The 24,664-nt window shown below is 49.8% G+C and overlaps 1 protein-coding gene across 11 annotated transcripts in view; it reads left to right on the forward strand.

Annotated features, from left to right (window-relative positions):
* FRYL (FRY like transcription coactivator) overlaps positions 1 to 24,664 on the forward strand; it is a 2,496,013-nt gene that overhangs the window by 2,414,208 nt on the left and 57,141 nt on the right. For all 11 annotated transcript variants that reach the window (XR_013608325.1, XM_078678213.1, XM_078678216.1 and 8 more), the window contains one exon: positions 455 to 565. Coding sequence is in view for 10 of the 11 variants with exons in the window: in XM_078678213.1 (XP_078534339.1) it covers positions 455 to 565 (111 nt within the window). In the remaining variant the exon portion in view is untranslated. The remainder of the gene's footprint in view (positions 1 to 454; positions 566 to 24,664) is intronic.

Genomic DNA, 24,664 nt, shown 5'->3' on the forward strand with positions numbered 1-24,664 from the left:
TCCCAGACTCTAGATACACATTTAGAAAAAATGATAACTGACATTGATGGACAAGTGACATCACCACAACCCTATTTCCTGCATCAAGTCAGATCCTGCACCTCCTACTAGCACTAGTGAACTAAGTCAGAGGTTTCTGGATCCATTCTGGCACTTGAAATATTCAGTGGTGAATCTGCAGGCAAAGTATCTAACGAAAGATCTTTACTGAAGGTAAGTAACTTTTCTGTGATGTCAGTGCAAATGATTAATCTACATCCCTACACATCTTCATAATCTCTTTGTATTAGCTAGTGAAAATCTTTTTTTTTTCTTTCTTGCTGTATTTCAGTTTCACAGTTTTCGTTGCTAATTCTATGTTAGAACAACTACTGGACTTTGTTTTTGATTAACTGTTTTGTGTTTCCCATTTGTATGAATCAGCCATAACATTATTATTTGTGTTTGTTTTTAGGAGCTGGAGTTGTGTCGGAGGCTCTACAAGTTACATTTTCAGTTACTGCTTCTGTTTCAGGCTTACTGTAAACTAATCAATCAAGTTGACACAATCAAAAAGGAGGCAGAGGTAATTGAAAATTAAAACGTTTTTTGTCTTTTGAGTTATTACACAAGGAAAATACTTTTTTCTTAACAAAATATTATATTAAGTTTAAAACCAAAAATAAGACCAGTGCATGAATAAAAAAAAAATTTGAAATGAGCAACACAATTTGAAAAATAATATAACACCAAAGTTGGACAGAAATTAAAACTGACCAAATTTGGAAGAAGGAATAAACACACTCATAAAGATGACATTTAGTTGGTATATGTATCTGACTCGTTGATACTTTCCATTAAGTGCCCCTCTACTTATGATTCATAAAAATTAGTTTAAACTTCAAACAAATGCACTACTTCCTCCATGACATTTCCAGGATTCAGTCATCTATAGTAGGTGCAATTGTGCTTCTTTAGTTATAACATAAGCACATGAACCCATTAACTGTTTTTCAGTTGGTAGGTTTACATTACTAGAAATACTTGCAGGAATGCCAATATATTGAGCTTAATATGTGGCTGACCAAGCGCCAACTGGAATCTATCGAAAACACCTGGCCAGAAGGCTGATACTCTGCATCATATCCAATTGAAATTACTTAATGGTCCTCCAATTGAGTGATACAATCAGAGTTGATCTGTCTAATAAATTGAGCTGATACACTCTTATTGAGGTCCAATATGATTGAATGCTTAAACCTTGCAGTTTTAGTAATAAACTAAGCTCTTGTTTGATTTTTCATCTGGAAACAAGTGGGCAGCTGTAGAAAATCATACATTCAAAGAGTTTGTCTGCCCATGAATATCCAATCTTATTAACTAAAGAAGAATCCTCACTTTTAGTGATATTCTGCATAAAATTTAGGGTTACAAAGGATGACTTTTTTCATGAGAAATCTTTTTGGAATAACCAGCATACTTATAATTCCTATTTAATATCACAGTCCTTAAAATGAGCTTACAAAGAGTAATGGGTTATTTGTCAATTTTTTTTTATTTACTTTCTGAAAAAGACTATTAGTTATGGATACCTTACCTTAGAATTACCCCCAGGCTTCAGACTGGATCCAGATAATTTTTCTTCAGAAGTACCCCTGCGTGTGTCGGTAGGTGGCTTCGGTCGACTCCACGTTCGTCCTTGGCGATGGCCGGAATGAAGTTGCGGTATCTACTTAGACACTGCCCCTGTGCGCTGACGTCAGTTGTTACTTTTTCTGCGCCAGCCAGCACAGATCCAGACCTCTAGTCACTTTTTGACCATCTTTTTTAAATTTTTTGCGAAAGTCTTTTTGAATCGTTTAACTCCTGGTGCACCAGGATGTCACATCGGTGGACCGGCTTCAAGCCTTGTGGCTCCTGCCACAAGCTGCTTTCGAAGGCGGATCCCCATCTGGTGTGCCTCTGGTGTTTGGAGCGTGACTGAGGCCTAAAGGCGTTCCCACAAACTTCTGGAGGCCTGCCAGTCGGCTCTGCGCTGCTCGAGGTCCCGGACGAGAGGGAGGTCGCGGAGCCATCACCACCACTCCACGTCGAAGTCTTCAGTAAGTCGAAGCACAAAAAAAAGGGCGGAGAAGCACCGTCTCTGTTATCGCTCTCCCGTCCATCGGCCGACGCGGGATGCAGAAGGTAGTCGTCTGGCTCTGCCCGCAGAGTCTGTTGGGTCGACGCCGAGCTCCTCCCCACCCCTTTCTTGGGAGCCGGAGCACCCCCTGCCCAACTTCGTAGTTTTTACGAAGTCCTGCACTCCATTTTTGGGCAGCCCGACTCCGCCTTGGCTTGGCTGTGGGCACTAGGCCTTTGATTCCGGCGACTTCAGGCTCAGCGCCGCAGGGATCCAGGCCTGGATCCGGATCGGCGCCAGTCAACCTTAAGGCACCTCCACTGGCGCCAAATCCATTGGCGACACCTCCGCCCCCTACAAGGCCGGTTGTGTCCCCAACCGACGTCGACCCTGGCCTCCCCCTCGATGTGGACACTGAGCCGGACCTGCGTTGACCGGTGTCGGGACCGCCGCCGACCGGTACTTTTGTACCCCTGTTCTCCCCTTGTGTTCCCTATCGCCTTGAGTGGCTACCAGAGGATGGTGAGGAGGACTGGGAGGGGTCTGTGGACCCTCTGGCAGTCCAGTTAAAAGAACTGGACTGGAGAGAGGAGTTGAGTGAGGCCAGTGGTCTGGACACTTGTCCATACCTTGGCATGCTGTTCCCCCTACTGTGGCTACGAAGGAGGGAGCCTCATACGCAGTGGTGTTGCGTAGGGCAGCTGAGGCCTTGGGCCTTGAGTTACCTACGGTAGCAGTCAGGACCAACCTTCTGACCAAAGTGTTTCAACCTGCAGCAGCCTCTTCAAAGCCCCTGCTGCCTTTCAGTGAGGCCCTCACGGACACCCTTCTGCGTGCTTGGTCCAAGTCCAGCTCACGGGCTCTTGTGGATAGGATGATTGCCCGACGCCACCGCCCGGCCCCTGGCAACCCCATTTTCCTCTCCCAACACCCTACCCCCAAGAAGCTTGGTGGTCCAAGCCTCGACTTCCAAGTGCGCATTCCCTATCGCCCCACCTGATAGTGAATCCAAGAAGATGGACCACCTTGGGAAGAAGATGTTTTATTTCTCCAGCTTAGGACTGAGGTCGGTGAACTCCGCATGTCTCTTGGGCCGTTAGTCCCACTCGGTGCGGGACTCGGTTGCGCGGGTGCTCTCCCGTGCAGTTGGCGAAGGGAAAGACGCAGCCAAGTTCGCCATGATATGTGGACTGGACACAACCGACTCGCTAGGCAGGATGATTTCACCGTCGGTAGCCCTGCAACGCTAGTCCTGGCTGAGTACCACTGGCTTTTCGGGTGATGTCCAAGCAACACTTTTGAACAAGATGGCCGGCGGTTGTTTGGCGACAAGGCATACAATGTGCTAGAGTGCTTTAACCTCTACCGCGCTACCGCGTTTCCCCGCTGTGCGCTGATTTTTGAAAATCGCGCTGTTTATGACAAAGCCCGCTCGTCATCCGCGTAGCCCAGGTAACGCCCATGACGAGCTGACTTTGTCATTAGCATCGAAGGGGTTAAGGACTGCAGGGCTACGGCCATATCCTTGCTTCCACCTTATGCCCAGCGCAGTCTGCTTTTCGCCCCTTTCGTGCTACGGAAGGGGTGCCCCACCACATTCCTCCGCAAGCTGTCCAGCCTTTGCGCGGCTGGGGACGTGGGTCCCACCGTCATGGGTCTGGGGGCCAGCGGGCGGGCCAGTCCACCAGCGCCACCTCTGCAGCAGCCTCCAAGCCCTCCTAGTCCGACGTTTCAGGGCCACCAGTTGCCAGTGGGCGGCAGTTCCGCCATCACCTCCCTCAATGGCAAACCTTCACATCGGACAGGTGGGTAGTGAGGACAGTCCGAAGTGGCTACTGTGAGAAGTTGGCCTGTTATATGATGCTCACTAGTTCTAGTGATCACCTTGTATCAGTCCAAACAACCCTTATGGTGATTGGTTGTAAGTCTACCTAATAGACCAGCTATCCTAATGGTAGCATGGACAAAGCAGTCTTAGGCTAAACTCTTTTGGCATGTGAAGCCAGCTGTTTTACCACAATAGAACCCCTTGAATACCAGATGAAAGGACACCACACAGGTTGTTATGAAAATAAACAATATATTTATTAATAACAACACCTCTGAACTCTTTATGAGATCAGAGGGCTAAGCACATGACAATACTAAGAAGGAAATACGAGTTAGCACAATATTTACACGTGTGCCTTAGGGGCACGACAAACCATATACTAGAAACAATGGAATGCGAGGAAGGAAAGTACTGTAAGGAGATCCAGAGGCTGGAGGATTGCTGGGACTACGCTACGAACTAGGTAAGTAAGGAGCAGGAGGCCCACGGGACTCACGTGCAGAGTGGAAACTCTCACGCGGGATGCGTACCAACGTCTATGGATACTACAGTTTACAAAGTTACGGATTCCGGACGAACCAGGCTGGATGGAGGGAAAACAACAGTGGACCTGGACACTAGGATAGTGAACACTGACTTCAGCACCTAGAAGCTTTAGTTACCTAACCCACAGGCTGCGGGTGCATAGGGCTGAAGTGGTGTCGGGTTCGCTGCGTTGATCCTGGTGATGCCTGAAACAAAGAGTTGCTGGCAGGCAGCCAGATGGAGGAGTCCGGTGGTTCCAAGGATGGAACTAGGAGGGAAAAGTCCTGAAAGGGAAGGGGACAGAGTCTCGGTCACTAGCCAGTGACGGTGCTGGAACCAGGAGGGAACCAGATGCTGTCGCCGCGTTCAGGTGAAGGAAGGGACGCTTCTCTCTGTAGCTGCGCGGACCAGGAGCTGTTCTTCACGACCAGGCTGGAGGCACAAGCTGTCCCACGTAGTCTGCTGCTGATGGCGGTGTTGGATCGTCGATCTGGGCAACAGGCCTTGGCAAGTGCAAGCCACGCGGTGGAGCAAAGATGGCGTCTGGTGCGGACCAGGAGGGTCCGGGGTGCTTCTCTTTCACAAGGAAGCAAGGGCCAGTCTGGGGGACCAGACCAGCAGTGTTGAAATCTTCGGATCGTCGTCTCAGAGGTCACGAGCCAGACGGCAAGTGACCAGACAACAGGAAGAGCAGCAACCAGGCAAAAGGGCCCCACGCAGATCTCGTGGAGGCTGGGGGGCTGATCTTTGATGCAGGAGCTGTGTCGGTGTGGGGCTTCTCAGACTCCGATGCACTCACTCGAGGATCCCTCGGTGGTCGTGCTGGAAGCGCTGTGCAGGTTTCTTCAAGATGACCGTCTCCACGTTGCTTGTCGCACCCACGGGTCCCAGCTGTGCTGTGGATGTGGGTAGAGGTCAGAGGGGTCTGGAGGTCCGAATCTCGATGAGCTGCGTCGTCGGGTTCCAGGAAGGAAGGACTTGCAGCGAACCGCACAGGAGCTTGATGGTGCCTGCGAAGCAGGATGGTCACTCCCTGACCATAGGGGAGATTCTTCAGTCTTCTGATGTTCAGGAGGTCGAAGGTCAAAAGTTTCTTCGTGGAAGTTGTCAAGATTAATCTAACTGGGAATGGGACCAGCTCCTACCTTTATTCCGCTGAAGGGGGCTGCACTACGACTAGGTCCCTCCCCTGGGTGGGACCAGGAAGGGGTGTGGTTACACCCCCTATCTTTTGTCCGGTTTCCCGCCAGAGCTGGGGCTGGAGTGACCCAGCAACTAGTTGGAACCGGTGTATGCACAGGGCACCTTGTGTGCCCCAGGCATGTCTCATTCCTTTCAGCCCTGGCCTACCTAATACACAAAATCCTGTCTGGGGTGGTGCTAGCACCTCCCAAGGCAGGAAACCCTTTGTCTGAGCCTCCCTCGCTGGAAGGACTCCCAGCAGCAGGAGGTCAGACTTGTGTCTTTGGTGGCAGCATCTATTTTGTGATGCTGAGGCTCGAGTTAACTTTAACCGGGGTTCACAGTTACATACATGTCGTGTCCCTCTAGAAGGGTGGGATGCTACCCCCGTCGCCAGAATTGGCGAGGGGGTAGTATTCCAATTCGTATGACACCTTACTCGACATGTTTTGATAATGTTATACCAGAGTTAGCATTTAACCGCGAGGATTATAATGCACTTAAGAGTATATGGTATAGCATTATCATGGAACAGCTATTAGGACTTGGTTCCGCAAGCTGCAGACGGGCTCAGCTCATGCCAGAGCACCATCTCACATAATTCCAAGCACTCTGCCTTCAGGATTGATAAGGCCTTCCATAGGAGTGACTGATAGGAATATATGTGTCCATTTTAGGTTTAGATATAGGGAACTATATCTAAAGCAAAGGGTGATTACACCACCTTGCCCCAGCTGTCGTGCAGCCAGTTGTGTCTGTTTAGATGGCCAGCCGGGGTGGCATAATACATGCTTCAGCCCCTGGTAGGCCCTGGGTACACCTATGCCCTGGATACCTAAGGTACACTGTACAGGGACTGATAAGGTGACTCAGTATCCAATTAGATATGTACCTAAGGTACATGGAGTCCATTTTAACAGAGAGAGCAGGAAGCCTGGGGTCCTGATTAGCAGGATCCCAGGCCACCTAAGTCAAAAACCAGCAAAACACTAGGCAAAAAGTTGGGGGTAACCATAGTCAGATATCCACCTTCCTACAGCTACTCCCTCTGCTTCGAGACTACCCCTCCATCCATGCCACCGCAATTCCATTGCATATCAGAGGATAACTTGCCCCTTCTCTGTCAAGAGGTTACGGCTTTCTTGGCCAAGGGTGCCATTGAATGCGTTCCTGTGCCAGATGTAGGTTTTTGTTGTTATTCCCAGTACTTCCTGGTACCCAAGAAGGAAAAAGTCCTGCGTCCTATCTTGGATCTCAGGAACGTTTACCGCTTCCTCTGAAATGAGAAGTTCAAAATGTTGACACTGGCTCAGGTCTTGTTTGCCCTCCACCCTGGAAACTGGATGGTAGCGTTGGACTTGCAGGACACGTATTATCACTTCCCTGTCCTGCCAGAACATCGGCGTTACCTACAGTTTACGGTAGGCCACGAGCACTTTCAGTTTACCGTGCTCCCATTTGGCCTTACCAGCGCCCCTCGTGTGTTCAAGAAAGTGATAGCGGCCTTTCTTCTGCTTCCTGATCAGCCTTCTCTTTTCAAGTCCCCTATTGTAAATGGCTTCCTTAAGGGCATTACTCATTTGTTTACTCCTATTCCTTTCGTAATGCCCCAGTGGGACTTGAACCTGGTTCTGACCTACCTTATGTACGCTCCTTTCGAGCCGCTGCATATCTGTCCTCTCAGACTTTTAACTCTTAAAACTGCCTTTTTGGTTGCCATCACCTCTGCTCGCAGGGTGAGTGAGCTTCGGGCTCTTTCTTCCAAACCTCCTTTCCTGGCTGTTTGTCCGGACAAAGTTTTTCTTCGCACTAGGCCTTTTTTCCTTCCCAAAGTGGTTACCTCTTTCTACATAGGACAGACCATCACTTTGCCCACCTTCTTTTCGCCTCCACATCCTTCTAAAGAGGAGTGGCTCTACCGTCTGGATCCAAAATGTGCACTTTCTTTCTATCTGGATCACACAAAACAATTCCGGGTGGATGATCAGCTCTTTGTTGGCTTTGTGAGCGCCAAGAAAGGTAGGGCCGAGCAAAAACGAACCGTCTCTCAATGGGTCTTTGTATAAAAATCTGCTATTCCTAAACGAAAAAGGAACCTCCAGTGGGGTTGCGTGCCCATTCCACCAGGGCAACGGCAGCTACTACTGCTGTGGGACGTGGGTCCCCCTTCATGACATCTGCCAGACAGCTACGTGGGCTTAATTGCACACGCTTACCAAACACTACTGCCTGGACAGCCAAGTCCGCGGGAGACTGCTTCTTTGGCCATTCAGTTCTCCAGGACTTTCTGGTGTGAACTTGGAACGCAGAGCCACCTCTAGGGTGGCTCTTGCTCGGGTATCTTTCTAAGGTGAGGATTCCATAATAAATTGTCTCTTTCAGATGAACAAGTTACTTACCTTCGGTAACGATATATCTGTAAGAGACAGATTAGTTACGGGTTGCTCACCGCCCCACCCATCCTCCCCGTTCTGCGAACTGACTTCTAGGGTAAGAGGCTTTCATTCAGGGCCCTAGTTTTGTGGTCAGTGTCTTGCATGGCTCTGCGCTTCTGTCGTAGAATGCTGTGTAAAGAACTGACGTAAGAGTGCAGGGGCGTTGTCTCAGTAAATACCGCAACGTCATTCTCGCGAGCACGCCGCCAACGACGAATGCTGAGTCGACCGACGCCATCTACCGACGTGCAGGGGTACGGCTTAAGAAAATTGGGAATCACGGTGACTGCTCCAACACCTACGACGTCCGTGATTTTTGAGACACTTCACAAGAAGCATTTGTCTTGCCCTCTACTACCGCTCGTGCCAGGATTGGTAGAGCCAGCGGAGGAACTGTTCCTCACGCCTGCAGTGACGAAAGCCGCTCCATCACGTCTTAAGAAGTACAGGGCTCCGGATTCCGACCCGGCTTTTCTGAGGATTGACCCTGTTCCCGACTCCGTTATAGTGACGGCAGCCAGAAAACAACACTCTACCTCTCCGTCTTCTACCGTGCCTCCGGATAAGGAGAGCCGATGGATCGACTTAAATGGCAGGAAGGCCTGTGGGACGGCAGCTACGGCCATGAAGACCGCTAGCGATATGGCTTTGCTAGGGCGGTATGATCGTGCCCTGTGTGAATCCCTCCAGCAGTTCACGGAACTCCTGCCACGAGACAAGAGGGAGGATTTCCTGGAGATCCAGAAGGAAGGGATGCTGGTTTCGAACCAGGTCATCAGCGCGGCCGCTGATGGTTCTCTTTTGGCGGCCCATGGTTACTGTCATGGGATCAACCAGCGACGCCATGCTTGGCTCAGGCTCACGTCACTCAAGCCGGAGGCCCAGCAGCGAGTAGCCAATCTGCCCTTCTCGGGGGAAACCCTGTTCGGCAAGCATGCGGACGATGAGATGGCCCGCATGAAAGTGGAGGCAGAGACTCTGACGGCTGTGGGCTTGGAGAAGCCCAAAGGAAAGAAAGCCTACCGTCCGTTCCAGAGACGGTTCGGGGCACAGGGCAGAGGGCGAGGGCAGGCTTCGGGACAGCAGCAGCAACAACAGCAGCAGTTTCGGAGGCCCTTCCAGAAGCGCCAGAAGGGTAGAGGAGGTCAGCAGTCCTCTACAGCGAACAAGGGCGCGGCCGGGTCTCGACCCTGAGCGGTTACTTCCCCTACATCCTTTACCCGCTCCGGTGGGGGGAAGCGTTCAATTTTTTCTGGCCGAGTGGAGAAAAATTACTCGGGACAAGTGGGTGCTGAATATTGTTTGCAATGGATACAGTCTTCGGTTCACCAGCCCGCCTCCATCGATTCCACCGGTCAGCTGGCAGTTTCAACTGTGCGAGCTCCAGGCGGAGGCAGATATCCTTTTAAGGAAAAGGGCGATAGAAGATGTACCTCTGTCTCAAAGAGGAAGAGGTCTGTACTCCCAGTTCTTCCTGGTTCGCAAGAAGGACAAGAACGAGTTCAGGCCCATTCTGGATTTGCGGCAAGCAAACAAGTGGATTCGCAGAGAGAAGTTTTGCATGTCGTTGCATCAGATTTATCCTCAGCTGCAACAGGGAGACTGGCTGTGTGCTATAGACCTACAGGATGCGTACTTCCATGTGCCCATTGCACACAAACACAGGAAGTTCTGCAATTCCAAGTCGGCTCCAATCATTATCAGTACACAGTACTGCCATTCGGACTGAAATCTGCACCCAGAACATTCTCGAAGTGCATGGCGGTAGTAGCCGCACACCTAAGGAAGAACAAGGTGTTTGTCTACCCGTACCTGGACGATTGGTTGATCAAGGCCTCCTCCTTCTCGGAAGCTCAAGCACACTTCCAGAAGACGTGCGTTCTCTTGAACAAGCTGGGGTTGCACATCAACATGTCCAAGTCTGTCCCGACTCCGGTCCAGTTCATACAGTACCTGGGAGCCTCCATCAATACGTTGTCAGCAAGCGTGTCTCCTTCGGAGGAGCGACGATTATCACTCCTTCGGAAGGCTCAGGCTCTTATGACCACTCCATCTACAACAGTGAGGACAGTGTCTTCTGTACTGGGATCGATGGCCTCTTGTATCTTCCTCACGCCACACGCACGGCTGCACATGAGACCATTGCAGGAGTGCTTGGAGGATCAGTGGGATCAGAGGAGAGGATCTTGGGACGACAAGATACGACTGTCTCTGCATGCTCTTCAGTCTCTGAAGTGGTGGTTTTCGGCGGAGAATCTCCTGAGAGGGGTTCCCTTCCACAAGGATATTCCCGAGCAGACTATCGTGACAGATGCGTCTCTCCACGGCTGGGGGGCGCACTCTGGAGACTTACAGATTCAAGGGACGTGGTCCCAGACGGAGTCCACGTACCACATCAATTTCCTGGAACTCAGAGCTGTTCACTTGGCACTGAAGGCCTTTCTTCCGTCCTTCCAGACCAACTCTCTGCTTGCGCAGACGGACAATACGACCACGATGTATTACCTCAACAAGCAGGGGGGGTCGAGATCGCGCACTCTGTCGCAGGAGACGCAGGCGATCTGGCACTGGCTTCTGGCCTGGGGACTGACGATCACGGCTACCCATCTACCAGGTGTGCAGAATGTTCAGGCAGACGCACTGAGCAGACTGATTCAGGAAAACCACGAATGGGTCATAAACGACGAAGTACTAGGAGAAGTCTTCGCAAGGTGGGCTACTCCAGACATAGATCTGTTCGCCACCGCCGAAAACAGCAAATGCCGAGACTTCGCCTCCAGGTACTACCAGCCGGGGACGCTAGGGAATGCGTTATGGATCAACTGGTCGAACCGCTTTCTGTACGCTTTTCCGCCCATTCCCCTGATTCCGGCGGTGCTCATCAAGCTGTCCCAGTCCAGGGCGCGGATGATACTGATTGCCCCGGAATGGCCCAGACAGTGGTGTTTCACGGACCTGCTTCACCGGTCTCTCCTTCCTCACATACGGCTGCCGTGCAGGCCGGACCTTCTCACGAAGTTCGGGGGGCAGATGTTGCACCCCAACCTCTCGTCTTTGAGTTTGGCAGCATGGCTCCTGAGATAGTGCAATATGGCCATCTGAATCTACCAGAAGATTGCATGGATATACTGAAGGAGGCTAAGCGACCTTCCACTAGGACTTCTTATGCTTACAAGTGGAAGAGATTTTGCATCTGGTGCACGTCCAAGAACTATGACCCGACGACTTGTAAGGAAGATGTCATCCTTCTATATTTTCTACATCTGGCGCAGTCTGGCCTTAATGTCCATTCCATTAAGGTTCATCTGGCTGCGCTGACTGCCTACAGGAAATACCCTTCACAGACTTCCTTCTTTCAGATCCCTGTGATCAAAGACTTTTTGGAAAGCTTGAAGAAAGTGTTCCCTCCTGTCCGGCTTCCTTCGCCTTCATGGGAATTGAATGTGGTGCTGTCCAGATTGATGGAGGAGCCTTTTGAACCTATTCATAAGGCTTCGTTGCAGCACCTGTCCTGGAATCCGGCGTTCCTCGTGGCCATTACATCGGCCTGCAGGGTGAGTGAAATTCAGGCGTTGTGTTGCCAAGAACCTTATACTGTATTTCATGCTGCTAAGGTTGTTATGCGTACTCACCCTAAATTTCTTCCAAAGGTTATATCTGATTTTCATGTTAACCAGACCATAACTTTACCTACGTTTTTTCAGAATCCTTCCTCTCCAGCGGAAAGGTCCCTGCATTCCCTGGATGTTAGGAGGCTGTTGAAATGTTATCTGGATAAAACCAAGGATATTCGTAGGTCAGACCAATTGTTTATCAATTATGGATCAGTCAGGAAGGGTCTTGCTACCTCTAAACAGTCCATCTCTAGGTGGATTGTGTCCTGTATACAATTGTGTTAAAAAAAAAAGCTAATAAGACCTTAGGGGGTATGTGAGAAGTTGGCCTGATATATGATGCTCACTAGTTCTAGTGATCACCTTGTATCAGTCCAAACAACCTTTATGGTGATTGGTTGTAAGTCAACCTTATAGACCAGCTATCCTAATGGTAGCATGGACAAGGCAGTCTTAGGCTAAACTCTTTTGGCATGTGAAGCCAGCTGTTTTACCACATATAACCCCTTGAATACCAGATGAAAGGACACCACACAGGTTGTTATGAAAATAAACAATTTATTAATAACAAACACCTCTGAACTCTTTATGAGATCAGAGGGCTAAGCACATGACAATCTCTTAGGAAAAATACAATAAGTTGCACAAAATTACAATGGTGCCCTAGGAGCACGACAAACCATATACTAAGTAACTGGTATAAGGAAATCGATAGAAGGAATGGAGCTGTCCAGAGGCTGTAGGATCGCTGGGACTACACTATCCTAACCTCAGGTAAGTAACAGGAGGCCCACGGGACGCGTGTGCAGAGTGTGAACTCACACGCGAGATGCGGAACAAAGTCAATGGACAGTACAGTTTACGAAAAAGGTGAGTATGGACAGTCTTTACTATCTAGGACTAAAACGACTGGAAATCTGGACACTAGGAGAGTTAATCCACCCTCGAGCACCGTAATGCTCTTGTTACCTCACCCACGGGCTGCGGGTGCATAGATGTCAAAGTGTGTCGGGTTTCCGCGTCGAAGTCTATGGAGCCTTGAAGAAAGATGCTGCAGGCGACCAAGTGGAAGATGTCTGGTGCGAGCCAAGGGTAGATCGAGGAAGAAGAGGACCTGAAAGCAGAGGGGACAGTGTTCAAAGTCACTAGCCAGTGACCGGTGTGGAACCAGAAAAGAACCAGATGCTGTCGTCGCGATCAGGTGAAGAGTGGACGCTTGTCTCTGCAGCCACGTGGACCAGGAGGTGTCTTCGACGACCAGGATGGAGGCACGAGCTGTCCCACGCAGGCTCTCGCTGTCGGCGGTGTCGGATCCGGATTTGGAGTCAACAGGCCTTGGCAAAGGCAACCCACGCAGTGAGTGGAAACGGCGTCTGGTGTGGACCAGGAGGGTCCGGGGTGCTCCTCTTTTGGAAGGGAGCTAGGGCCAGTCTGGAGCAACCAGACCAGCAGTGTAGATTTCAAGGATCGTCTTCTAGGAGGCCACTAGCCAGCCGGCAAGTGACCAGACAACGCGTCGAGCAGCAACCAAGCAAAAGGGCCCCACGCAGATCTCGTGGATGCTGGAGGGCTGGTCTTCGGTGCAGGAGCTGCTCGGGGCTGGGGCTTCTCAATCCCCAAAGCACTTTCTCGAGGATGCCTCTGAAGTCGTGCTGTAAGCGAAGTGCAGTTTCTTCAAGATGGCCGGTCCCACGTGTCTCGTCGCACCCACGGATCTCAGCTGTGCTGCAGATGTAGGTTGAGGTCGGAGAGGTCTGGAAGTCCGGATCTCGTCGGGCTCTGAAGTCTGGTTCCGGCAGGAAGGATGACAAAGTGAACCGCTAGGACGCTTGATGGTGCCTGCAGTTGCAGGGTGGACACTCCTTGCCCACAAGGGAGATTCTTCAGTCTTCTGTGGAGCAGAACGTCGGGGTCCAGAGTTTCTTCTTTGTAGAGTTGTTCAGGATAATCTAATTTGGAATGGGACCAGCTCCTACCTTTATTCTCCTAAAGGGGGCTGCACTAGTGATTTGGTCCCTCCCATGGGTGAGACCAGGAAGGAGGGTGGTTACACCCCCTATCCTTTGTCCGGTTTCACGCCAGAGCTGGGGCTGGAGTGCCCCAGCAACTGGTTTGAACCGGTGTATGCACAGGGCACCTTGTGTGCCCCAGGCATGTCTCATTCCTTTCAGGCCTGTCCTACCTAATACACAAAATCCTGTCTGGGGTGGTGCTTGCATCTCCCAAGGCAGGAAACCCTTTGTCCAGGCCTCCCTCGCTGGAAGGACTCCCAGCAGCAGGAGGTCAGACTTGTATCTGTGGTGGCAGCATCCATTTTGTGATGCTGAGGCTTCGTTTAACTTTAACCGGGGTTCACAGTTACATACATGTCGTGTCCCTCTAAAAGGGTGGAATGCTACCCCCGTCGCCAGAATTGGCGAGGGGGTAGTATTCCAATTCGTATGACACCTTACTCGACATGTTTTGATAATGCTATACCAAAGTTAGCATTCAACCGCGAGGATTATAATGCACTTAAGTGTATATGGTATAGCGTTATCATGGAACAGCTATTAGGACTTGGTTCCGCAAGCTGCAGACGGGCTCAGCTCATGCCAGAGCACCATCTCACATAATTCCAAGAACTCTGCCTTCAGGATTTATAAGGCCTGCCATAGGAGTGACTGATAGGAGTATATGTGTCCATTTTAGGGTTAGATATAGGTATACTATATCTACAGGAAAGGGTGATTACACCACCTTGCTCCAGCTGTCTTACCAGCCAGTTCTGTCTGTTTAGATGGCCAGCCAGAGGTGGCATAATACATGCTTCAGCCCCTGGTAGGCCCTGGGTACACCTATGCCCCGGGTACCTAAGGTACACTGTACAGGGACTAATGAGGTGGCCCAGTACCAATTGGTAAATGCACCTAAAGTACATGGAAGTCAATTAAGAGAGAGAACAGCTAGGCTGTGGGTCTGATTAGCAGGCCCACAGCCAGGGAAAGTCGTAAACCAGTGAAGCAAAAAGCAAAAATCTGGGGTGACCATAGGATTGCAGACCCTACTCTCCTACATAACCCCCCCCCCCAAACTTAGGGACATTAAACTAACCTTGACCAGGTCAGTCTTCCTGTTCTAAGTGGAAATACCTGGAGAGACCATCTGCATTGCCATGGTCAGTCCCTGGTCTGTGCTCCACTGTAAAGTCCATCCCCTGTAGGGAAATGGACCACCTAAGAAGTTTGGGGTTTTCACCCTTCATTTGATTTAGTCACAAGAGGGGCTTATGGTCGGTCTGAATCTTGAAGTGAGTTCCAAACAAGTATGGCCTCCAATTCTTCAGGGCCCAAACCACAGCAAAGGCCTCCCTCTCAATAGCTGACCAACGTTTCTCTCTAGGGGTCAGCCTTCTACTTATAAAAGCAATGGGCTGGTCATGACCATCAATATTCAGTTGAGATATAACAGCTCCCACACCCAACTCAGATGCATCTGTTTGGACAATGAAGGTTTTAGAGTAGTCAGGACTCTTGAGAATAGGTGCAGTACACATGGCCTGCTTCAGGTCATCGAATGCCGTTTGACAGCTAACTGTCCACTGAACTTTCTTTGGCATTTTCTTGCTTGTCAAGTCATTAAGTGGTGTCACAATGGACCCATAATTCTTGACAAACTTCCTATAGTAACCAGACAGGCCCAAGAAAGCTCTGACCTGTGTCTGGGTGGTTGGAGGAGCCCAGTCCTTTATGGCCTGTATCTTGCTCTCCAATGGTTGAACCTGGCCTCCACCTACAAGGTGGCCCAGGTACACAACCTGACTCTGCCCTATCTGGCACTTGGTGGCTTTGATAGTGAGGCTTGCCTTCTGCAGGGCCTCCAAAACTTTCCTCAGGTGGATCAGGTGATCCTCCCAGGTGGAGCTGAAGACAGCAGTATCATCTGGATATGCTGCACAAAAGTCATCCAACCCAGTGAGGTCTTGGTTCACCATCCTTTGAAAAGTGGCAGGTGCATTTTTTCAAACCAAAGGGCATCACCACAAACTGGTAATGACCTCCTGGGGTAGAAAATGCTGCTTTGGCCTTTGCATCCCCAGCTAACCTGATTTGCCAATAACCAGCTGTTAGGTCAAATGCAGAAGCCAACTTATCTATGAGTTCATCTGCCCTAGTTATTGGATGGGCATCTGTCTTAGTGACAGCAGTGAGACCCCTGTAGTCTACACAAAACCTCATCTCTCTCTTACCATCCTGGGTGTGAGGTTTTGGCAATAGAACTACAGGACTAGCCCAAGGGCTCTCTGAGGGTTCAATGACTCCCAATTCCAACATCTTTTGTACTTCTTTCTTTATGCAGTCCCTGACGTGGTCAGGTTGCCTGTAGATTTTACTCTTGACAGGCAGACTGTCACCAGTGTCCACCTCATGGGTGCACCAGTTTGTCTGACTGGGTGTCAGTGAGAACATTTGTCTAAAGGATTGAAGAACCTGTTTGCAATCCTCTTGTTGATGCTCAGAGAGGCTGTCAGAAAAGACTACACCATCTACTGACCCATCATCAGGGTTCTGAGTGAGCAGGTGTGGGAGAGGGTCACTCTCTTCCTCCTGCCCCTCATCTGTGGCCATGAGCAAGCCCATGTCCTCCCTGTCGACAAATGCCTTGAGCCTGTTTACATGAAGCACCCTGTGGGGGCTCCTGGGAGTTCCAAGGTCCACCAGGTAGGTGACCTCTCCCTTTTGCTCAAAGATGGTATGGGGTCCAGACCATTTGTCTTGGAGAGCTGCTGGGGCCACTGGCTCCAACACCCACACCTTCTGTCCTGCATGATAAACAGTCAAGACAGCCTTTTGGTCATGCCAAGCTTTTTGAAGTTCTTGGCTGGCCTCAAGGTTTTTGGATGCCTTCTCCATGTACTCTGCCATCCTGGAGCGGAGACCAAGTACATAGTCCACTATGTCAAGTTTAGGCTTTTTGAGAGGTAACTCCCATCCTTCCTTTACAAGACATAGGGTCCTCTTACAGGGTGCCCAAACAGAAGCTCAAAAGGGCTGTAGCCAACCCCCTTCTGTGGGACCTCTCTGTAAGCAAACAGGAGGCAGGGTAAAAGGATGTCCCATCTTCTCCTAAGCTTTTCAGGTAACCCTTTTATCATCCCTTTTAGGGTCTTGTTGAATCTCTCCACAAGCCCATTGCACTGTGGGTGATAGGGTGTGGTAAATTTGTAATTTACACCACACTCCTTCCACATTGCAGTCAAGTATCCTGACATGAAGTTTGCACCTCTGTCAGAGACAACCTCCTTAGGAAAGCCCACTCTGGAGAAAACTCCAAGTAGGGCCCTGGCCACAACAGGAGCTGTAGTGGTCCTAAGGGGAATAGCTTCTGGATACCTGGTGGCATGATCCACTACCACCAGTATAAACCTGTGCCCAGATGCTGTTGGGGGGGGGGGGTCCATTGGTCCAACAATGTCTATCCCCACTCTCTCAAAGGGCAGCCCCACCACAGGTAGTGGTATAAGGGGGGCCCTTGTTGTGCCACCTGATTTGCCACTGGCTTGACAGGTGACACATGAGCGACAAAACTCTTTGGTATCTTCAGACATGTGAGGCCAGTGAAAGTGAGGGGCAAGCCTGTCCCAAGTCATATTCTGGCCTAAGTGTCCTGCAAGGGGAATTTCATGGGCTAAGGTGAGAAGGAAACCTCTAAGTGACAAGGGGATGACCGGCCTCCTGGTAGCACCGGGTTTGGGGTCTCTTGCCTCAGAGTATAGGAGTCCTTCATCCCATTATGCCTTGTGGGCACCTGTAGCATTCCCTGCAGCCTCAGCAGCAGCCTGCTGTCTGAGGGGTTCAAGGGAGGAACAGTCTAACTGTGCCTGTCTCAAGACTGCCCTGGAAGGTCCCCCTGTCCCAAAAAACTCAACCTGTTCAGGTTCAAGCTCTTCTAGGACAGTTCCTTCTGGGGTCTTTGGGTCAGCCTCCTGAGAGGGCTGATCCTCAACCTGAGGCAGGGGTGAAGGCTCTGCCTTAACCCTACTGCTCTTCCTCTTGGGTAGTGTCTGTTCCATTCTTCCAGGATCCAGCACCTGTTCAGCTGGGCATTTCTTGGCCTGTGACCTGGTCACAGCAAGGACATGTGAGGAGAGACCTAACATTTCTACATGAGTCCTGTACTCCACATCTGACCACATGGAGGATTCCAAATCATTGCTCAAGAGACAATCTACTGGGAGGTCTGAACTAACTACAACCCTTTTGAGGCCAGTTACCCCTCCCCAGGAGAAGTTAACAACTGCCATACTGTGATTGGTAGTGACGTTGCTAGCATTGGTCACTAGGTAGTCTGAACCTAGCATGATCTGATCAGGGTCCACAAAGGTGGGTGTCACCATAGTAACACTGGCACAAGTGTCCCTGTAGGCCTGAGCCATTTTCCCATTGATTAAAGGCGTTTGCCTGTATTTGCCCAGAGTACTGGGACGTACAGTAGGGGTCCTATCCATGCCCCCACTACAGACAAGAACAGCCTGAATAGGTATTCTGACTAAGTCAGAACCCACCTCAGTTCCCAGGGTTAACCCTACTAGAGCCTTGGGTTACACTACCACTACTAACTGTACTAGGGGGTGCAGGTGTCTTAGGGACAGTAGTGGTCGGAGTTGGGCCTTTCTTGGTGCACTCACTAAACCAGTGAGTCTTACTTTTACAGTATTGGCACCATGGTTTCTTTGGACCATCATTCTTCTTCTTTTGTGGATTCTGGGACCCACCCTCCTTAGATTGTTGGGGCCCTGTTGAAGACTTCTGGTCATTTTGCTTATTCTCATTATTACCTTTCTGGTCTGCTTTCTTTTGACCACCACCCTGGTTCTGGTTCTGCTGCTTGACCCTGGTTCTGACCCATCTGTCTGCCTTCTTTCCCAATTCTTGGGGAGAGGTCAGATCTGAGTCAAACAGGTGCTGATGCAACAACTGGTTCTGACAATTATTTAAGATTTGCTCTCTCATAATTAGATTATACAATCCTGTGTAGTCAGTAACTTTACTTCCCAGTAACCAGCCTTCCAAAGCCTTAGTGGCACAATCAACAAAGTCAGTCCAATCCTGAGCTTGAGTTTTCTGGGTGTCCCTGAACATCAACCTGTACTGTTCAGTTGTTAAGCCAAACCCATCAATCAGTGCAGTTTTCAGGACTTGGTAATCATTAGCATCCTCATTTCTAACAGTGAGGAGCTTATATCTGCCTTTACCTTCAAAGGAGAGCCACAATATAGCTGCCCACTGACTCAGGGGTACCTGCTGTAATTTGCAGGCCCTCTCCAGAGCAGTCATCCATTTGTGGATGTCATCTCCTGACTTATAGGAGGGCACTATTTTACCCAGGTGTCTATTATCAAAACTCCTGTCTTTATCCCTAGGGATATTGCTGCCACCAGTGGGTGTTAACCCACTCAATTGTTGCTCTCTAGCAAAAGCAAGTTTCTCTTTGGCAAGGGCAAGTTCTTCCCTTTGGATCCTCAGATTAAATTCCTTCATCTTTGCCTGATGTCCTCTCCTCTGAGGGGAAGTCATCATGCATGAGAGCCCTGGGAGTGAATAGATCTATTGGAGTCCCTGGAGTGAGACCTATCTCTTCTAATCCCAAGGTTAGGCCTGCTTGTGGATGGCACTGGGGCTCTCCCAGTTCCTTCCCTATGTAGGTCTAAGTTGCCCCTTGTAAGTCTGCTGACTAAAGGTTGGCCATTTTCTGCCTCATCCTCAGATACATCCCCTTCTTCCCTACTATCTACATTCTCTGTTTCAGGTAGGTTAGAGTCTGGATCACCTTCTAAGGGGGGCATGCTCCCATCTGGATTAGAGGGGCCTGTCTTAGAAGCCCTTCTAGCATAATATGTCTCTAAGAGACCGAACAGAAAAGGAGTGGTAGGGTTAGAACCCTGTTTCAGCTTCCTGGAGGTATACAATTGTCTCATCTCCTGGAAGCTGAGTGCTGCTTATCTGGAAAGGCCCTGTGGAGGGTCACTAACCACTAGGGGAGTCACTGAGGAGTCACATGTGCAGTAAAGAGTGACATTAGGCTGTTTCCCCACTTTTCTAGAGCGTGGCCTCATTATTCCTGAGTATGTATGTGTCCAGGTGAGGTGAGGCTTAATCCCCGGTCAAGCTGGGTGAGTGTTATCAACTTCTATTTTATCTCACTAATAGGAGTATGAGTGAGACACGATACAATTTGAATACTTTGTTTACTTTGTGTTTTGTGTTTTTAGATGCATTTAATCATCCATTGACCAGGAGGATATGCTACTAGATTATTATATCCTTTTTTGATCTTTCACTTTTTCTTTTGTCGCCTCATTTTCCTTTGTGTGACAAAATCACATTGCAGTAGCAACGTTTAGAACAGAGGCCCTGAAGAAAGCCTTGGGTCTTTCCCACTTAGGCTGAAACATGTTGGCCCCTATGCAGTTATTTGTTTAACACTGCCTTCCTGCACTGTTCTTGTTTTTAATTAGGAAGAGGCCAGATCTCTAATAAATGTATTCCTCTTGTCCTCTATCCTTTTTTACCACTCACCACTTTTATGACTTTTGCACTGCACTCTTACCCACCAATTTGATATCACTTGGTCCATAAGTATTTGTGGGCAGTGACCCGACCATGGTACAAGGTAAGAATACGGTCTCAATGATCAAGAGACTTTATTACCTTGGTTGGATGACCAAATGATAACATTGATCATTGCAAGTTTTTAATGGGAATCCTACGAATACCTCTTGGGTTCTACTCACAAATCATTGTAGACATTGTATTTCACATTTGTTGTCCCACTCATTGAATTTAGTTGTAAGTCATTAGTGTATTCAATACCATTTATGACTGTTTGAGATAATTTCTCTTTTTTAGACCCCTAAGTTTCTTTGTTGTTTATATACTGCTTAAGGGGGTGTTAACCTAGGCCAGGTCTTTAAATTCCCTCAGACCCTTCCTTCACCGGTACGTTTTGATGTCATAAGTGCATACCTGTGCCAACCAGAGACCTCCGGTTCTAACAGGTCCTAAAATGATATATAACAATGCCATGAGTACCTTAGTACCATGTACTAGGGACTCATCGGGGTACACCAGTAGCCAATCTGGAGTATACCTAAGTATTCACCATGTCCAATTTAGGGAAGAAGCACAGAGACTGGGGCCCTGATTAGCAGGATCCCAGTCAGACTAGTCAGAAAGACACGATACCAGTAAAAAGGTGGGGGTGACCATGAAAGCAGATCCTACTTACCTACACAGCTTGTTCCATTTTTCGCTTCAAGATACTCATGACGCGCATCTTAAGCCACCACGGTGAAGGCTACATACATAGAGATGGTGTTTCCCTCGTGAGGCAATGTTTTTCTCTGAGCCAACTGAGTACGATATCACATTCCGTGTAATTAGCCTCTCTACTGCAGGGCATGGAACAGCATCCAGTGGGGGCCAAAATACAAGTGTACAGTGGGCAGTTCTGCCATGATCTTTGAGTGAAAGTTATCTGCCCCAAACGTTCAAGCGATCCAAGTCTTGGAAAGGATTGCCATGCCATCCATCCAAAGGCACTAAATGAACAGTCCCTGAAGCGCCTCACCTCCTGACTGATCCCCAAGACGTTCCTGATCTTGGTCGCAATTACGGTCCTCAGTTAGTTCATGGTATCTGCACCCAGCGATCACTGTCCAATTCAACGTCGTCTAGAAAAATCACTAAGTCCCAAACAAAAAAAGGTGACGAAGAGGTCTTCAACTTCACCACCTGAGACTTTAGAAAAGTCGTAGGGCCATCCACACTCGAGGTCTAGCACTGTGGTAAATCCTACAGCAGGGTCGTCCCCACGCCTCCAAGTTACAGAGACCCCAGCTTAAAGAATTTTATGGGGCTATGCACCGCATATTTGCGCATCCCGACCCCTTTGGAGCGCCCTCAGAACCCACTGTTTGGGGACGGACCCCTACTGGTTTTCCGCCAGAGGGCTTGCCTTCGGCGCTAGTCGACCCTAGGGATCCAATGACGTATTCGGAGCTGCACCAGTCGAGTGACCTCAACCTTCCCTCTCACCCGCTCCAGTGCTGACGCCCCTGGCACCACAGCCGCTCATTAGTGGTGCCACCCTTATCATTTCTAACATGGAGCCGAACAAGCATTGTCCAGGCACCGACCGGGGGCAGACTCCCTATGTCGGAGCCAGCGCCTTATTCTTATGAGAAAGCAAACACAAGGAGATGATGAATGGAGTGCTGAAAACGTTTCAGGCACTCACCCCAGTCACAGATCTGGGTTGAATCCATCAATGTTCTTAAGCTCCCAGTCCAGACACACTATATGCAAATCAGTCTTGACCCACTGCCTCGTAGGAACAGTCCAGCCGGGTCTGACAAGCCCTGGCTGCCTGGACCGGAAACAAGCATCCTGGGACTGGTTTCAGGGTAACACCCCTCAACAGCCAGGCTAGCTTGAATCCAGTGGCAAAGTGAGCAAGGGACCCACGTCAGGCATACCCTGCCAACTTAGGGCAAACACAAGGAGATGATGGACGGAGCACTGACATTTTTCAGACACTCTCCCCCAGTCTTAGATCTGGGTTGAATCCATCATAATTTTTTAGCTCACTTCTCCACCCCGGTTCAGACACAGCTATAGGCAAATCAGTCTTGACCCTGTGCCTCATGGGAACAGTCCAGCCCAAACTGCCAAGCCATGTCTTCCCTGGACCGGAAACCAGCATCCTGAGACCGGTTTCTGGGTACTACCCCTCATCAGTCAGGCTAGCTTGAATCCAGTGGCAAAGAGAGAAAGGGACCCATGTCTGGGCATCACTGAACTGGGGAGAATGTACGACATTGTTCTACATTCTGTCCATCAACTGTTCTTTTCGCATTTGACAACCCGAGTGGGATGGGTAAGCCCAGACGTGGGTCCTGTGCTCTACATGCGACTTGAGTCAAGCTATCCTGGCTGATGAGGGTTGAAACCCTGAAGCCGGTCCTAAGATGCTTGCGTCCAGTCCAGGGAGGACCTAGCCTGGCAGGTCGGGCTGAACTGTTCCCATTGGGCGCATAATCAATACTGATTTGCAAATGGCTGGATTCAAACGGGATGGCATGGGGAGCAAAGAAACAATGGATTTAGTCCCAGATCTCTGTACTGGGGTGAATGTATGACATTGTTCTACTTTCTGTCCATCAACTGTTCTTTTTGTATTATTCTTATGAGAGCCTTGGATTGGGTGATAAATGGAAGGGTTCAGCGGGCCCTTATGGATACCAGCCCTTAGAAGTACTTTATGACACCTGATTTGAGGATTTGACGGCTGCCAGTGGACTGGACACCTCACCAGGCACTGGCCTCGTCTCTCCCTCTACCGTGGCTATAAAGGAGGGTGCCTCATTCGCTATGGTGGTGAGAAAGGCAGCTGAGTTCTTGGACTTTTAATTGCTTTCAGTGGCAGTCAAGCTGAATGTCTTGATGTAGTTGCTTCAACCGGGAGACCCTCAATCTGAACCACTTCTCCCTTTCAGCCCTCGCCGACGTCCTGTTCATGGCCTGATCCAAGCCACACACATGGGCTCCTGTTCACAGGACCATTGCCCTCCATCATTGCCCTGCCCCAGGGACCCCAGTTTCCTCACCCAGCACCCCACCCCTAAAAGTTTGGTGGCCCAGGCTCCTACCTCCAAAATCAACCCTTTCACATTCCCTACCACCCCATGGAAAGGGAATCCATGATGCTGGATACCTTCGGGAAGAGAATGTTCTTTTCTGCCAGCCTAGCACTGTAGTCTGTAAACACCACATGATTCTTGGGCCAATTCTCCTATATAATATGAGACTCTGTTGTGCAACTGCTGCCAATGGTCTCAAACGAGGCCCGAGCCATACACTCTCAAGCAATTGCTGATAGGAGGGGTGCAGCCAAGTTCTCTAAACAATGTGTGCTAGATACAACATACTCCCTGGGCAGAACGATTTTATCACCAGTGCCACTTAGGCACCACACCTGGTTAAGAACCACTTTTTTTAGGGGATGTCCAAGCCTCACTCATGGACATGCCCTTTGATGGCTCCTGCTTGTTTGGCGAGAAGGCTGACTCAGCACTTTAAGGACAGCAAGGTTACAGCCAGGTCCTTGTGCTTTTCTGTAGCCTTCCGCCAGCACCAGTCCACCTTCTTCCCCTTTCAGGGCCACAGAAAGGACTTTCCACTGCATCTCTATCTTCGCAGCCACCGCGGCCAGCAGGTTGCCCAACATTTTCTTGGCCAAGGACGCGGCTCGAACAGACCGCATGTGACAGGTAGCCTGAAATCTGGTCCGTCCACCTACACCCGGCAGCTGGAGCCACCAAACCCCTCTAGTTTGCCCTCCAGCCATCATAGGCATCCAGTGGGGGGCAGGATATGCCATCACCCGGACTACTGGAGGTCAATAATATCAGAATGTTGGGTTTTGCAGCTCGACCAAAATGGGTTAATCACTCCCCTTTGCGATCACCCTTCCACCCATGCAACTCACAACTGGCTGACGGAGGACCACCTCTCCTTACTCTGTCAGGAACTGTTGGCTCTTTTGGCCAAGGAAACCATTGAGAGGGTGCCTACATCAAAAGTAGGTTGTGGTTGCTATTCCTGTTACTGTTGGTAACAGGAGGACGGAGGCCTCTGAACTATATTAGACCTGCACCTTCTCAATCTCTTCCTCAAGAAGGAAAAATTCAAAATGCTTGGCTCGCTCAGGTTCTGTCTGTCCTGGACCCAGGAGACTGGATGGTAGCGTTGGACTTTCACATCCTCATCCTGCCTGTGGTTCAAGGGAGGGAAAGAGCACTTTGCCATGCTCCTCTTTCGCCTTATCAGCATCACTTGGGTGTTCACAGTGATGGCGTGGTTGCAGCACATTTGTGGAGATCAGGGGTGTCAGTCTTACCCTAACTCGACGATTGGCTGTTGAATGCGACGTCCCC

Source organism: Lissotriton helveticus, chromosome 2_2, assembly GCF_964261635.1.
Source record: "Lissotriton helveticus chromosome 2_2, aLisHel1.1, whole genome shotgun sequence".
In the NCBI taxonomy this organism is placed as follows: domain Eukaryota; kingdom Metazoa; phylum Chordata; class Amphibia; order Caudata; family Salamandridae; genus Lissotriton; species Lissotriton helveticus.